Below are 14,228 nucleotides of genomic sequence, written 5' to 3' on the forward strand. Positions count from 1 at the left end.
CTCACAAACATACACCAACATTGTTGCAAATCTGAGGCTGGGGGTCCATTCTTTCTTCTATGAAAATGTGAAATGAAACGTTTTACAAAGAAAATATTTTTAATTTCATATGTGAAATGAAACGTTTTACAAAGAAAATATTTTACATTTCATATTTTCGTAGAACAAAAAATGCAGCCCCTAGATACCTACTCTCTTTGACAAAAACAAACATTTGATGACTCTTTGACAATTTGAAATTTCATATGTTTTAATAATTTTTTTTTCGTTTTATTTTCAGAAAAAAACATCATTCATCAACCAGTTGTCCGTGGTCGAAGGCTTTATTACTCACAAAGGCAATAAACAATTCGCAGAAATTAATCAAGCAATTTTTCATATTTTCCAGAATTGAAAAATAATAATTTAAACACATTTTTTTGATAATAACACTAATACAAATACAATAAAAAAATGGCTGCTGTTCAACGTAAATTGGTGCACAAACAATTCAACTCCCCAATTGGCTTGTATTCCCAACAAAATGTCAAGGAGACCTTAGATCGTGAATTGAAAGCTTTTGGTTCTGATGGGTAAGTTGTCATTGTTTTTGGTTTTCTTTGGAATTACAATGCAAAGGCTAGGATACACATAATGTTAGAATCATATGTAAAGCTACTTTTTCTAAATTTATGTTAAGCATTTTTATAACATACTTTAAGGCGCATCTCGCAATTTGCTACTTGAAGGAAACACTTTATATAGTGTAGTATATATTAATATATTCATCGTATAAGTGTTATATAAATATAATATTTGTATAGTACAAGGTGGCGCAAAAATAATCCTCCTATCAGATAATGCTATAAATTTTACGATTGGCCCCCAATTGTCTTAATTACAGTCGAATGTTGATCTGCGGCATTTTGGTCCATTCCCGGCGAAGCGCTTGCTTGAAGTGATCGACTCTTTGGTCTTTTTTAGTGCCAACCTTGCTTTCCAAAATACTCCAGACACAATAGTCCAACGGATTGATATCCGGAGATTTTGGCGGACATTGATTTTTGTAACCATTCTGGAATGGCGGGTGCTGAGTGCGATGGTACTGAGTCCTGTTGGAATGTCCAAGGTCTGCGGCCAAAATGTTTGCGTGTCCAAGATAATATTCAGCATTTATTCTGATGCCACGGTCGATTAAAATGAGCGGAGAGCGACTTTTTGGGATTTTACCCGGAGCTCATTTATCAATATTTGCCGAATGGAATATTGCGATATGTTCAGCTCATGAGCCATTTTTCAGACACTACGACGATGGTTTCGATCAAGTTGCTCTTTACTTTTCCAACCATTTCTGCTGATGTTGCTGTTTTCTTCCATCCACTTCCTTAATGTTGGACTACGCTACCAGTTTCACGGTAACGAGCGATGGTACGAGACACAAACGATTTATTCACATTTAAATACTGGAGTGCTCTAACGATAGCCACTTGTGGTTTTCCAGCCAAATATAAAGAAATCACACTATCACGCCTGAATTCCATCACGAATAACTTTTTTTCAGGAAAATTCTCACCAAAATGCTTTTGTACGCTAGTAAGTCATATAATGAGCTGTCACTGGAATAATTTAAAAAACTGTCGTGGCTTAGAAATAACAGCAGTCTGAAGTTGGTTGCCGTTTTTTCATCTCACCCTGTATTTAGTACATTTTTATGGAGCGAATCCTAAATTTTTAGGTGTACAGATTTAGGGTGTTTTGAGTTTTTTTTTTTTTTGTTTTGTCAAATCTTTAAAACGAATTCGCTGTAAATTGGCAGTTTATGTTCCCGGTATGTAAAATACATCCTTGGATAGAAATATCTATATAGGTGTAAGGTTTGGTATAATACCCATAAAACGGCAACTCCTGATATAAGGTTTTTTGCGATTTCTGTCGCATTTATTCGCAGGAATTATTTCAAATTTGATACTTGGAGCTCTTAACGGGTACTACTTCTTATAACAGGAAATCACATTTCTATGCTTTGGTCTTTTTATGGTATTAGAGACATTATATACCGGAATTGTTTTAAAATTCGTAAACAAAGTCCGGAATCGGTACTACAGTCTATGGCAAAAAATTGCGTATGGAGGCCCCCCCCATATAACGGATTTAATTAAAGCCGTACTTTTCGACGAAATTTTTTTAACGTTTTTCAAGTTCCTTCCTAATGGTGGAGGGTATTAAAAAGTTCGGCCCGGACCAATGTTACCCATCTTTACATTTGATATAAATATTGTGTTTTATCAAATTTTGACGATATTGGATATATTTTTTGGGAGTGTATACCTACCTGTCAGTATCAAATAACGTGTACCCTCAGTACCTCCATTGCAAAATAAATGGTGAAGAGTTGTTATCTCTCGAAAGAACAATTGATGTATAGAATTTAAACTCTAAAAAACAGATGGACGCACCAACAACAAAAAGAAATTCAACAAATGTTTCAAATAAAAGTAAAACGTTTGAGAAGCGGAAGCAACCCACAAAGCATTTTTTTTGCTATGAGAGATTAAATTGAAGTTACCCAAAAAAATGTCTAACATAATACACACAGAAACGTATAAAACTGTAAAGGAATCAATCACAATCCGGAATGAGTGTATTGATAGTAGTTTGTAGTTCAATATAAAACAGGTTTATTTCAAATAAAATTGCATCGATGAAGTTGTGGAAAAAATGTTACAAAAACAAACTACATGAAGAAATAAATCAGTCCAGCCGGACCGAATATACTCCATTAAGAAGATAAAAAGAAAGTTTTTTTTTTTTGTCTGCGAAGTACATGTGGATTGTTGTAGTGAAACAATTTAAAAGAAAGGAAAACAGAAAAGCCGCCGACCAAGTTATTTGCTTTTCAACAACACCACAAATTGAAAGTGTTTCCAAGTAAAATCATTCTTTTTAAGAGATGAATTAAATTTGCTTTTAAAGAAAAGTATGGAAACTATAAAAGAAGTTTCAAATTTTATATATTTAGGATAAATATATAGATATGATATGTTTCCACCAAAAATTTTAATAAAAATGATTGCATTTCATGCAATTACTTCACTCGACCACTTGCCTGAGTTCAAATTAAGTTGGGAAACATCCAAACTGTTTATCATTACTACCCGAACCAATGATACAAAACCACTCTATTTGCCCTGAAATTGGAATTTAGAACTTTGAACTCTGTCTACATTTATTTATTGTAATCTATTTCGTTTTACAAAAATTCATGGTAAAAAATTGCAACATCAATCACAAATCATCCTATCGCACATCATATGTCGCAACAACAACTTTGTACATAGCCAGATTATAAATAGGAAATCCATGGAAGCCAAAATGGAAATTATTCCGAAATTTCCTTCAAAAATTAAAAAAGCCATAAGCAGATTAATCAGCAGGCGGAAATTTTTTTCGGTTGTGAAATTCACCATTGTAAAGCGAGGAGAGTCCGTGCCACCAGGGACCAGCTATATAGTTGCCTTTCCAAATAAGAAGACACAAAAAATTCCGCTTTACTTTAAGTCTTTTATTTATAATTTTATTATAAAAAGTCAGAACACTTGGTACATTCAATTATTTTCTTATGGGCACTACCGACACTGTAAACGTATCTAGCAATCCCCTATAAGAACTTCCTTGAATTTTATAATTTTCAGAGTACCGCACTAACAACCAGAACGTATCTAATGCTAAGTACTTCTTACCTCAACCAAGTGATCTGCAATAATGAAAAAATTCTAATCGAGCGCACGCCTTTTATAGGCAGAAAGCTCTACATAATTTGTAGTGAGCTTTATCAATGAGTAAAATCTGTTTCTCATCAACGTGCGCACACTCAACCAACTCATAAACAAAACAAAGAATGCCAAATAGTTTGGAATGCGCAAACCGTTGCACAGATCATGAGTGTTTACTAGAATCACAAAACAACAACAAACATGAGAGTGAGTGTAATGCCTCGTTGATGGGTAACGGCTTGTACAAGAATGTACTCATTGGATATTGATAGAAAACAAAATAAACTATGCTGTTGCTGAGCGTAACATAAAACGAATGAACAAAGTACAAGGGTTGCTTTTGTGTGTGTTGTTATTACATTAAGCTAGAACGCATTGAAATATAAATTAATGGAATAGTTAACATACATGTAGTAATAAAATATAGAAAGCTACTAATATAGTAAAGAAATAATATAGTCATATAATAACAATTCAATATAATGTAATAATGATAATGTAAGTCCATATGCTACAAACTCCCCCTTTGGAGTGCGACATCGCCCCGATGGCACGACAACAAGTTAAGATTTCTTCGGTCTTCCTCTCTTCTTCATGGGATGAAGGGGTTCTGACTGCACATTATTAGCTCTTCGGTAAAGAGTTATGGCTGATGAATGGTAGGTTCCCAACGGCATAGTAGGATTTGTTGGCGATGCGACTTCATATGCTGTGGATCCGACCTTCTTGGTGATAATGTAAGGTCCATCTCTTTTGGGTACAAATTTTGAAGTTAGACCCTTTGAAGCGTTAGATAAAACGTGTGTATTAACCAATACCAATGCTCCAACATCAAGATTTAACTGCGGTCTATGGCTCAAATCGTACGCTTTCTTATTGGAATCTTGTTGACGATATTCAGCTTCTTTTGCGTCTTTGAAAATATTAGCCATATCTCGAAGGTATGGTGTAATTTGGGTTATAAATGTTTCATTTTCTACGATTGTACGAAGATCACGGTCCACATCGTCCACTGTCCGTAATTCTCGACCGAATGTGAGATAAGCAGATGTGAAACCAGTAGTTTGACATTTGGATGTGTTCATAGCAAACCTTACAGCACTAAGATGAGAACTCCACGAGGCATGATGTGATTGTACGAGAATGGATAGTTGGACTTTCATGTCACGATTTTTGCGTTCTACAGGGTTAGCTTGTGGGTGATAGACTGGTGTAAATTGCTGTTGAATATTAAGGCAATAGGCGACTTGTTGCATAATAGATGAGATAAACTGTACACCGTTATCTGTTTTCAGACGTCTGGGGACTCCATATCTTTAGAAAACTTCTTCTATTAAAGTTTTTGCACACATTTCGGCTGTGGCTTCACGTAGTGGGAAAATTTCTACCCATCGTGTGGCTACATCTTCCGCAATTAATATCCACTGGAATCCCTCATTCGTTGGAGGCAATGGTCCAAATAAATCAACAGAAAGTACTTCAAAACGCTGTTTATGACTAACAGTCTGCATTAGTCCAGTAGGTTTCAGGTTCGATGACTTATATCGCTGACATTCGATACAGGATTTAATGTGTTTTGCAATTTGAGCCCTCATATTAGGCCAAAAGTAGCGACTAGCAATTCTGGAAATGGTCCTTTCAATACCATAATGACCGGCAGTACTATCGTCGTGGTAAATTTTCAAAATCTCGGGCCTTTCATGTTCTGGTACAACAAGTTGAGCTTCATCAGTATGTTCGTCATTGTAGCAATATAAGACGCTGTCATTTAGTATATATCCGCGATTAGTCCAGCGGACCGCATTCTTATCTCTTGCTTTAATGGAATCAATAATTTCTTTTAGGCATGTGTCTTTCATTTGTTCTTCCCGAACTTTTTTGGAACTTTCCATCGTGCCATCGTGCTCGGTTCCTGTTGGTCTTGATAGCATATCAGCTACAGAGTTCGATTTTCCAGTGATGTATACAATTCGCAAATTATACTGTTGAATTTGTAGCGCCCACCTTGCTAATCGACCAACTGGGCACTTCATGGTAAGCAGCCACCGCAGAGGCTGGTGATCTGTCATCAATATGATCTCTGCTCCTTCGATATATCCACGGAATTTGGAGAGAGCCCACACGATAGCGAGTGCTTCCCTCTCCGTCGTAGAATAATTTCGTTCTGCACTTGTGAATAACCGACTAATGTATTCAATTGGGTGTTCTTCTGAACCCTCCCCCTGCATCAAAACTGCTCCCATAGCGAAAGAACTTGCATCAGTCCTAATGATGAACGGCAAGCCATCTTGTGCCTGTTTTAAAATTGGTGACGAAATCAGTCTCTTTTTCAACTCTTCGAATGCTGTCTTTTGTGGATATTCCCATTTCCAAGGTATGTTTTTCTTTGTAAGATCTGTCAGAGGTTTTGCTATCTGCGCATAGTTATTAATAAAATTCCTGTACCATGAGCAGGTTTGAATAAATGAGATAAGCTCCTTGACATTTCTGGGCTCCTTTTTAGCAGAAATGGCCAATGTATTATTTGGATCAACTGAAATACCTTTCGGAGTCAATATGTGGCCCAAGTATTTGACTTCCGAGCAACAAAAACGACATTTTGCATTATTAACACGCAACTTAAATACTTCTAACTTTGTGAAAATTGTATCCAGATGATGTAAATGATCATGAAGTGTGGAAGAGCATATTATAATATCATCGAGATATGCTAGTACTAGTATGTCTGGAACTGATGTCTTTATGCGATCGATAAGTCGTTGAAAGGTGGCAGGTGCGTTTCGCAGACCAAAAGGCATCCTTGTGAAACGATAAAGACCAAACGGCGTAATAAAGCAGGTTTTGTCTTGATCTTCTTTTGCCATAGAAATCTGATGATAGCCACTTTGCAAATCTAAAGTGGTCAGGTCTCTTCGCAGCCTGGAGTAAGTCATCCATCCTTGGTAGTGGGTACCTATCTGGTTCAGTGATAGCGTTTAATTTACGGTAGTCAACACACACTCTTACTCCTCCATCTCTTTTTGGAACCATGACTACAGGAGATGTCCATGCAGATTCACATTCCTCAACGATCCCCAATTCCATCATTTTAAAAATCTCGGCTCTTAACTCCTTAGCTTTCATAAATGATAGTTTGTAAGCTGCCGACGAGATTGGAGCGTGATTACCAGTATTAATGCGGTGTTCTATATAAGGTGTAGGCTCCACAATTTCGCCAAATACATTTATATGTTTTACCAGTAAATTATCCAATTGTAACCTTTCCTTATCTGCAATTTCCTTCGCATCAGATTCTTTTAATATTTTAAAATGTACCATATACAATGGAGTGAAGATAGCATCACAGTAGTCTTTCTGGGAAGGAGTCGTGTTTGTGGCTGGTTTGCTAGTCAGCATGGCTCTTTTGCTGCTTCTTGGTCTTTCCGGAGTATCTCTTTCATTTAAGGGAAGGGAGTCCTTAAAAATTGCTTGGATTGAGTGAGGAGAATAGTCACTTCCTCCTATATCTGGTCCAAAATATTCGAAATCGGAAATATATCTACTGCTGCTTTGCATAGACCGATCTGGAGACTGCTCCACCATTTTTCGTTTCTGTGCTTGAATTCTTGCTGCATGGATTGCATTGGGACTTGCAATTTTCTTCACCACCTTTATGGATTCAATTAGGTTCAAATGTAGAGGCAATGGTTCAGCAAAAAGGTAGTGAACTTCCGGCTCTTCTTCGAAATACCAATATTTTTGACCCATATTTAATACTATTCCTGCCTTTTCCAAAAAATCCGTACCAAGCAAGGTACGATTGTGTCGGGCATTAGGCAAAACGACAAATTGTATATCAACAGTTTTTCTTCCTATTTCCATTTTACAAGTGGTAGCCAAACATTTTTGGACTGATCTGCTTCCATTAGCAAGGCTTATGTCCATACGCAATGAATGGAAAGTACACCCATTACAATCCATGATTTCCTTCATGTTTGCGCTAGCTACACTCATTCTAGCACCCGTGTCTATTATAACTTGTCCAAGACATCCGAAAAATTTTATATTGACTAGAGGAATTTCACTTTGAACCATGTCACTACATATCCTATTGAAGTAGGCAACATTCTGATCATTTGTGCCATCCTTTTTAGATTTGCAATTTGGACAGTTTGCACGCACTACACCCGGAGCGTTACAACCATAACATGCTAACTTTGGTTTAGACGTATTCTCACGGGCGGTCGAAATCGCATTCCTTCGTCCTTCGTCTTCAACATGTTTCTTTTTGAAGCTATCTTCTACCTTGTGTCCTTTTCTGTGACAAAAAGCACATCTGACAGATCCAGATGTTTTAGGTTTAACATCGTCATTATTTTGCCTTTCTGCTATGACATTTTCCGCCTCTCGAGCGTCCTTTAATAAATCGTCAAAGCTTGAAACTTTGTGCCGGAACACTCTATCTCTGATGTCAATGCTCAGCATACCAAAAATGATATCGATTTGATCATTTTCACTTGGTGATTTTGTCAGTTTCGCAAATAGAGCTCTTTTCTTTCTAATAAAACTGTCGGTAGCTTCGCCTCTCTGTTGCTTACCCTCCATGATCTCAGCATATATTCGCCATGCTGGTTTCGGAAGACAGAACGAGTCCCGCAGCATCTTCACGACGTCATCAAATTTCTTTGCCTTACCTTTTACTCCAGCCCACCATTCTGAAGCATCACCCAGTAGAAGCATCGGCATCCCGTTAATTGCGTTCTCATCACTCACATTTTCTACCATCTTGTAAGTGGTTATGGCCGATATAAACTCCTCCACCTTCGTTGCATCACCTTCTCCGCTGTAGCGCGCGCTGCAGTTTGCAAACGAACTTACTTTGATGTTTGCCTCTGTCACAGTTCGCATTAACTTCTCCAACATCTCCGTTGCAGTAGCCATACTTCTTAATCTTGAACTACTTCTCCGTGAAATTTCGTCCAGGTTGTATATATCAATGGCTTCTTCCAAATTTGCACCAAAATTCGACAATAATTTTGTCCACAGCTGGAGTCTTCTCAGATTTCGCGATTCTTCTAAAGTTGGGCGCCAAATGTAAAGGGAGGAGAGTCCGTGCCTCCAGGGACCAGCTATATAGTTGCCTTTCCAAATAAGAAGACACAAAAACTCCGCTTTACTTTAAGTCTTTTATTTATAATTTTATTATAAAAGAAACAATGATTACAAAAGTCAGAACACTTGGTACATTCAATTATTTTCTTATGGGCACTACCGACACTGTGAACGTATCTAGCAATCCCCTATAAGAACTTCCTTGAATTTTATAATTTTCAGAGTACCGCACTGACAACCAGAACGTATCTAATGCTAAGTACTTCTTACCTCAACCAAGTGATCTGCAATAATGAAAAAATTCTAATCGAGCGCACGCCTTTTATAGGCAGAAAGCTCTACATAATTTGTAGTGAGCTTTATCAATGAGTAAAATCTGTTTCTCATCAACGTGCGCACACTCAACCAACTCATAAACAAAACAAAGAATGCCAAATAGTTTGGAATGCGCAAACCGTTGCACAGATCATGAGTGTTTACTAGAATCACAAAACAACAACAAACATGAGAGTGAGTGTAATGCCTCGTTGATGGGTAACGGCTTGTACAAGAATGTACTCATTGGATATTGATAGAAAACAAAATAAACTATGCTGTTGCTGAGCGTAACATAAAACGAATGAACAAAGTACAAGGGTTGCTTTTGTGTGTGTTGTTATTACATTAAGCTAGAACGCATTGAAATATAAATTAATGGAATAGTTAACATACATGTAGTAATAAAATATAGAAAGCTACTAATATAGTAAAGAAATAATATAGTAATGTAATAATAATTCAATATAATGTAATAATGATAATGTAAGTCCATATGCTACATCATCGTAATTTTATGGAATCATAGGTATCATAGGAATTTTTTGTATCATTTTACCGTATATTTCTCAGAAATAGCTGTGAACTGCATTCGTTTCGTGCTCTAAATAATTTTTTTGTCTTTGGAAAATAGAAAATAGATAGGCTTCAATAGGCCGCAAAATGTTTCCAATATTTATGATTTTAGTACAACACTTAATAATTTAGAAATCTATCTGGTTTTCCATTATATCTGTGACGAATAGCTCTGCTAAAATGTGCATAGTAGTGTAGGGTATCATACTGTCGGCATCGTCCCATGTTTGTTCTTTTCTTACAAATTTCTATTTTTTCTAACTACCGCTAACAAAGTAGCGGACAATTGCTGTAGGAATGATAAAAGGCTTTGAAAAATTTCATTATACCCTCCACCATACTATGGAGGGTATATTAACTTTGTCATTCCGTTTGCAACTCCTCGAAATTCTCATGTAAAACACAACAAACTATATATATTCTTGATCAGCGTAAAATTCTAAGTCGATTTAGGGATGTCTGTCTGATGATTTTAATGATTTAAGCGACATTATTCACCGGAATTGCTTCAAATTTGGTATTTGAAGTTCCAAAGGGATACCACAGCCTAAGACAGAAAATTGTCTGTGCAGGTCCACGTCTTCGTATAGCCCCTTGTAGGTCCCCCATATAACGGTACCTCCCGATATTGGATATTTTAATGATTTTAGCGACAAAGGGATACTACAGCCTAAGACAGAAAATTGGTGCAGGTCCACGTCTTCGTATAGCCACATATAACGGTACCTCCCGATATTCGGTATTGTGATGATTTTAGCGACATTATTCACCGGAATTGTTTCAAATGAGGAATTTGAAGTTCGTAATGGATACTTCAGCCTATGACAGAAAGTTGTCTATGTCATTCCAGGACTTTGTATAGGCCCCCCATATAACTGCCTCCCTATATTCAGTATTTTGACGATTTTAGGTATAATACTCACCGAATTGTTAGCTACATTATTCACTGTTTATTCAAGTTTCGAATTTGAAAATGGTAATGGCTTATGACAACAATATGGGTTCACGTCGTATAAACACCAATATAACGGCTATATTCGTATTCGATATATTCGTTCTAATTTTGGAGGGTATTCAAAGTTCGACCCGGCCGAACTTACTGCTTTTTAACTTGTTTTAATTTGAATTTAGAACTTAAAATTCAGGTGAAATTGCTGCATATTTTTATGCAGAAACATCAAACTCATTTGAACTGAACCAAATTCATAAGAATAGAGCAACGATTGCCGACAACCATTAACAGATTACAGTATTACGACCACAATGAAATGCATTTCACACAATGTGAATTCTTCAACTGTACGCATTATTGAAATGATGTATTCTACAGAACGCCAACGGATATAAGTTGGAAGTCAATATTGTCAATTGAAAAAACATTTCCGTGAACATGATTAAAATAATTTCAATGATGGAATGTAAAGGAATTTAAGAGCCACGGCATAATTTTAACGAAAGAATCTGCGTTAAGCGCTAGAGGCTAATAAAGAAAACAGGATTTGTCGTTATCAAAGTGATGAATACATTATTTCTTATTGTTCAAATAAATATGGAGGATGTTTCCAAGCATCTATAGTAATTGTGCAAATGGATGACACCACAATGCAAAAGATTCAAACTGTGACAAGAAAAATACTTCATTATTTTACAGAAATTAAAATATATTGGGGGTAGGTAGCTTCTCCTTCCATGTATATGTGTATATTCATCTGTGTGTTTGCTATAGTTACTGTTGTGTGAGAAGCGTCTTGAATGGTATAAAAAGGCACTCGAATTGTTTGCTTTATTATTACTATTATTCAGTGTCTGTTGGATTATAATGGAGAATGGAAGACACATCGACTTGATTAATATTTAATAACAAAGAAATTTGCTGATATTATTCTGGAAAATTTTCTAAGTTTTTTATACCCTACAACACTATGTGTTGGGGGTATTATAAGTTTGATTGGGCCAAAAATTATGTAACACCTCGAAATATTGATTTCCCATATAGGAAAGTATATATGGATCTTCCTAGCTCGCCGAGCTGAGTCGATCTAGCTATATATGTCCGTCCGTCCGTCTGTCCGTCTGTCCGTCTGTCCATGTTAATTTGTAATCACTCTACAGGTCGCAATTATGGCCCGATCTTCACGAAATTTAGAATGTAGGTGGGGCTTGGACCAGAATAGAACCCTATTGCTTTTGGAGATGATCACCAAATGTTTAGGGGTTGAAATGGACCAATTACTGAAAAAATGTCGGATTTTGCAGTAGCTATACAGGTCGCAATTATGGACCAATCGACGCGAAATTTCGCATGTAGCTAGAGTTTAGGGCGGGGAAGAAGCCTACTAATTTGGGTGGTTATCGGATAATATTTAGCGGGTAAAATAGGCCATATCTTTTGTGTTGAAAAAAATCAAAATTTTTCATTAAACCGTGAATATTTCAAATCCCGGCGAAATCACAAAGCCATCACAAGGTTACTTCTGACTTTACATTGATGTTATTATCCAACAAATCGGATATATAGCAAAATATGTGCGATATATATGTCTATCAAAGAAGATATGCTTGAAAGATCTCTTATATGTCGAGAACGGCTGAACTAATTTCGACAGTTCTCATTAATTCAGAATGGCCTCTTGTTAGGAATGAAGAAACGTCTAAAAAATCGCATAAAAATATCTTTCTAAAGATGAAAATATTGGATTTGTAACATTTTCTCATATTTTTTCAATTTTGTCATATTTTTGGCATATTTTCATTTTGAATTAAACATTTGGTAATATTTCTACAGCTAACAAAACTAAGTAGTTAGGATATCAGGATATAATATACAGATCTCATTTATGGCCCGATCCTTACGAAATTTTGCATGGGGATAAGATGAGGGTCAGAATAGAAGCCTACTTTTTTTGGAGATGATCGCCATATATTTAGGGGTTGAAATGGACCAAAAAACTGCAAAATTGTCGGCAGGTCGTAAGTATCGCCCAATCCTCACGCACATTTGAATGGGGGTTACCTCACATTGCAAAAGCCAAGCAATTTCGGATGGCCATCGAAAAATATTCAATGTGTGAAGGAGTTTGCCAACTTTTATAGACAAAATTAGAAAATGTCCATTTCAGTGACTTTTTGGAGAATTCACAAATACCGGAAAGACGCACTTCTGACTATTTCGTTAACGCTGATTTGTTGAAGAATATAGTCAAATGTCTGTATCTCATATAGATGCGTTTCAGTCAAAAACCAATAATAAATGTTAGTCTTTGGCCACTTCTGAGAGGTTGTGGGTCTTTGGGAATTATTGGTTCCAGATCTAGGAAGACCATTTAAGTGCAACTTCTACCAATAAATTGGAAATGAGCAAATTAGTTTAAGTTGCTTTTATTCGAAAATTAGAGAACGAAACCTGATGGTTTTCTTTTATTATTTGTCACAATATTTTGTGAAATTCTGTCGAGTATTTCGCCTATATATACTGTATGGTTTATTATAGTGTTGTAGGGTATTCAACGGTCGGCCCCGCTCGACTGTAGCCTTTGCTTACTTGTTATTTTATTATTTATTGTTAAAATTACTGGTAATCTTAAACAAGGGGCGGAGCGGGTATTCTTAAGCTGTATCTGATATTTTATACCTGATATCATTGATATAGAGGCAAATTACGTCATGGCGGAACTTTATTATCAAATCGAATTAAACGTATACATGGGAGCTATGGCTCTATCTGAACCGATTTCCTCCAAATTCGATATGTTTATTTCTAGACTTTATATGGTAGAATATACTAAAACTCATCTAATTTGGACATACAGGGTGAGATGACAAAACTGCAACGAAATTCAGACTGCTGTCATATCTAAGCCATTCGTCAGTTGCTAAAATTATTCCAGTGACAGCTGGTGAGAATTTCCCAGAAAAAAAGTTATCCGTGATAGGATTCAAGCGTGATAGTGTGATTCTTTATATTTGGCTGGAAAACCACAAGTGGCTATCGTTAGAGTACTCCAGCATTTAAATGTGAATAAATCTTTTGTGTCTCGTAACATCGTTCGTTACCGTGATACTGGCAGCGTAGCGTTTACGGACGTTAAGGAAGTGACGGAAGAAAATAGCAACATCAGCAGAAATGGTTAAAAAGTGGCCAAATAATGGCTCGTGAGCTGAATATAATATTCCATTCGGCAAATATTGAAAAATGAGATCGCAGTAAGGCCATTGAAATTCCAAAAAGTGCAAGAACTAACACTGCAACGGAAAGGAAATACACTTAAAAGAGCTAAAGAGTTGCTTCGCTTTGCCGAAAGTTTTGAACTGCCGAATTTGGTTTTCCCCGATGAGAAAATATTCGTTGTCCAGCAGTTTGTAAACAAACAAAATAATCGTGTTTACTTGCCAAAGGGTCAGCTGAAAATGTGCACCTTCGGTTGGGCGCCAGAACTCAAACGACGGCCATGGTGATGGTGTGGGCTGCCATAAAAGCCGATTGTCGTTTTCCGC

At 36.5% G+C, this 14,228-nt stretch overlaps 1 protein-coding gene across 10 annotated transcripts in view; it reads left to right on the plus strand.

Moving 5' to 3' along the window:
• The window catches only part of LOC101889956 (uncharacterized), a 414,061-nt gene that overhangs the window by 26,079 nt on the left and 373,754 nt on the right, over nucleotides 1–14,228 (plus strand). For 9 of the 10 annotated variants that reach the window (XM_059131782.1, XM_059131781.1, XM_059131786.1 and 6 more), the window contains exon 2: nucleotides 281–572. In XM_059131782.1, the coding sequence (XP_058987765.1) occupies nucleotides 454–572 (119 nt within the window). In that variant the 5' untranslated portion in view covers nucleotides 281–453. The remainder of the gene's footprint in view (nucleotides 1–280; nucleotides 573–14,228) is intronic. The other variant, XM_059131783.1, reaches the window with a different exon arrangement.

This window comes from Musca domestica, unplaced genomic scaffold, assembly GCF_030504385.1.
Source record: "Musca domestica strain aabys unplaced genomic scaffold, Musca_domestica.polishedcontigs.V.1.1 9, whole genome shotgun sequence".
Taxonomy (NCBI): Eukaryota; Metazoa; Arthropoda; class Insecta; order Diptera; family Muscidae; genus Musca; species Musca domestica.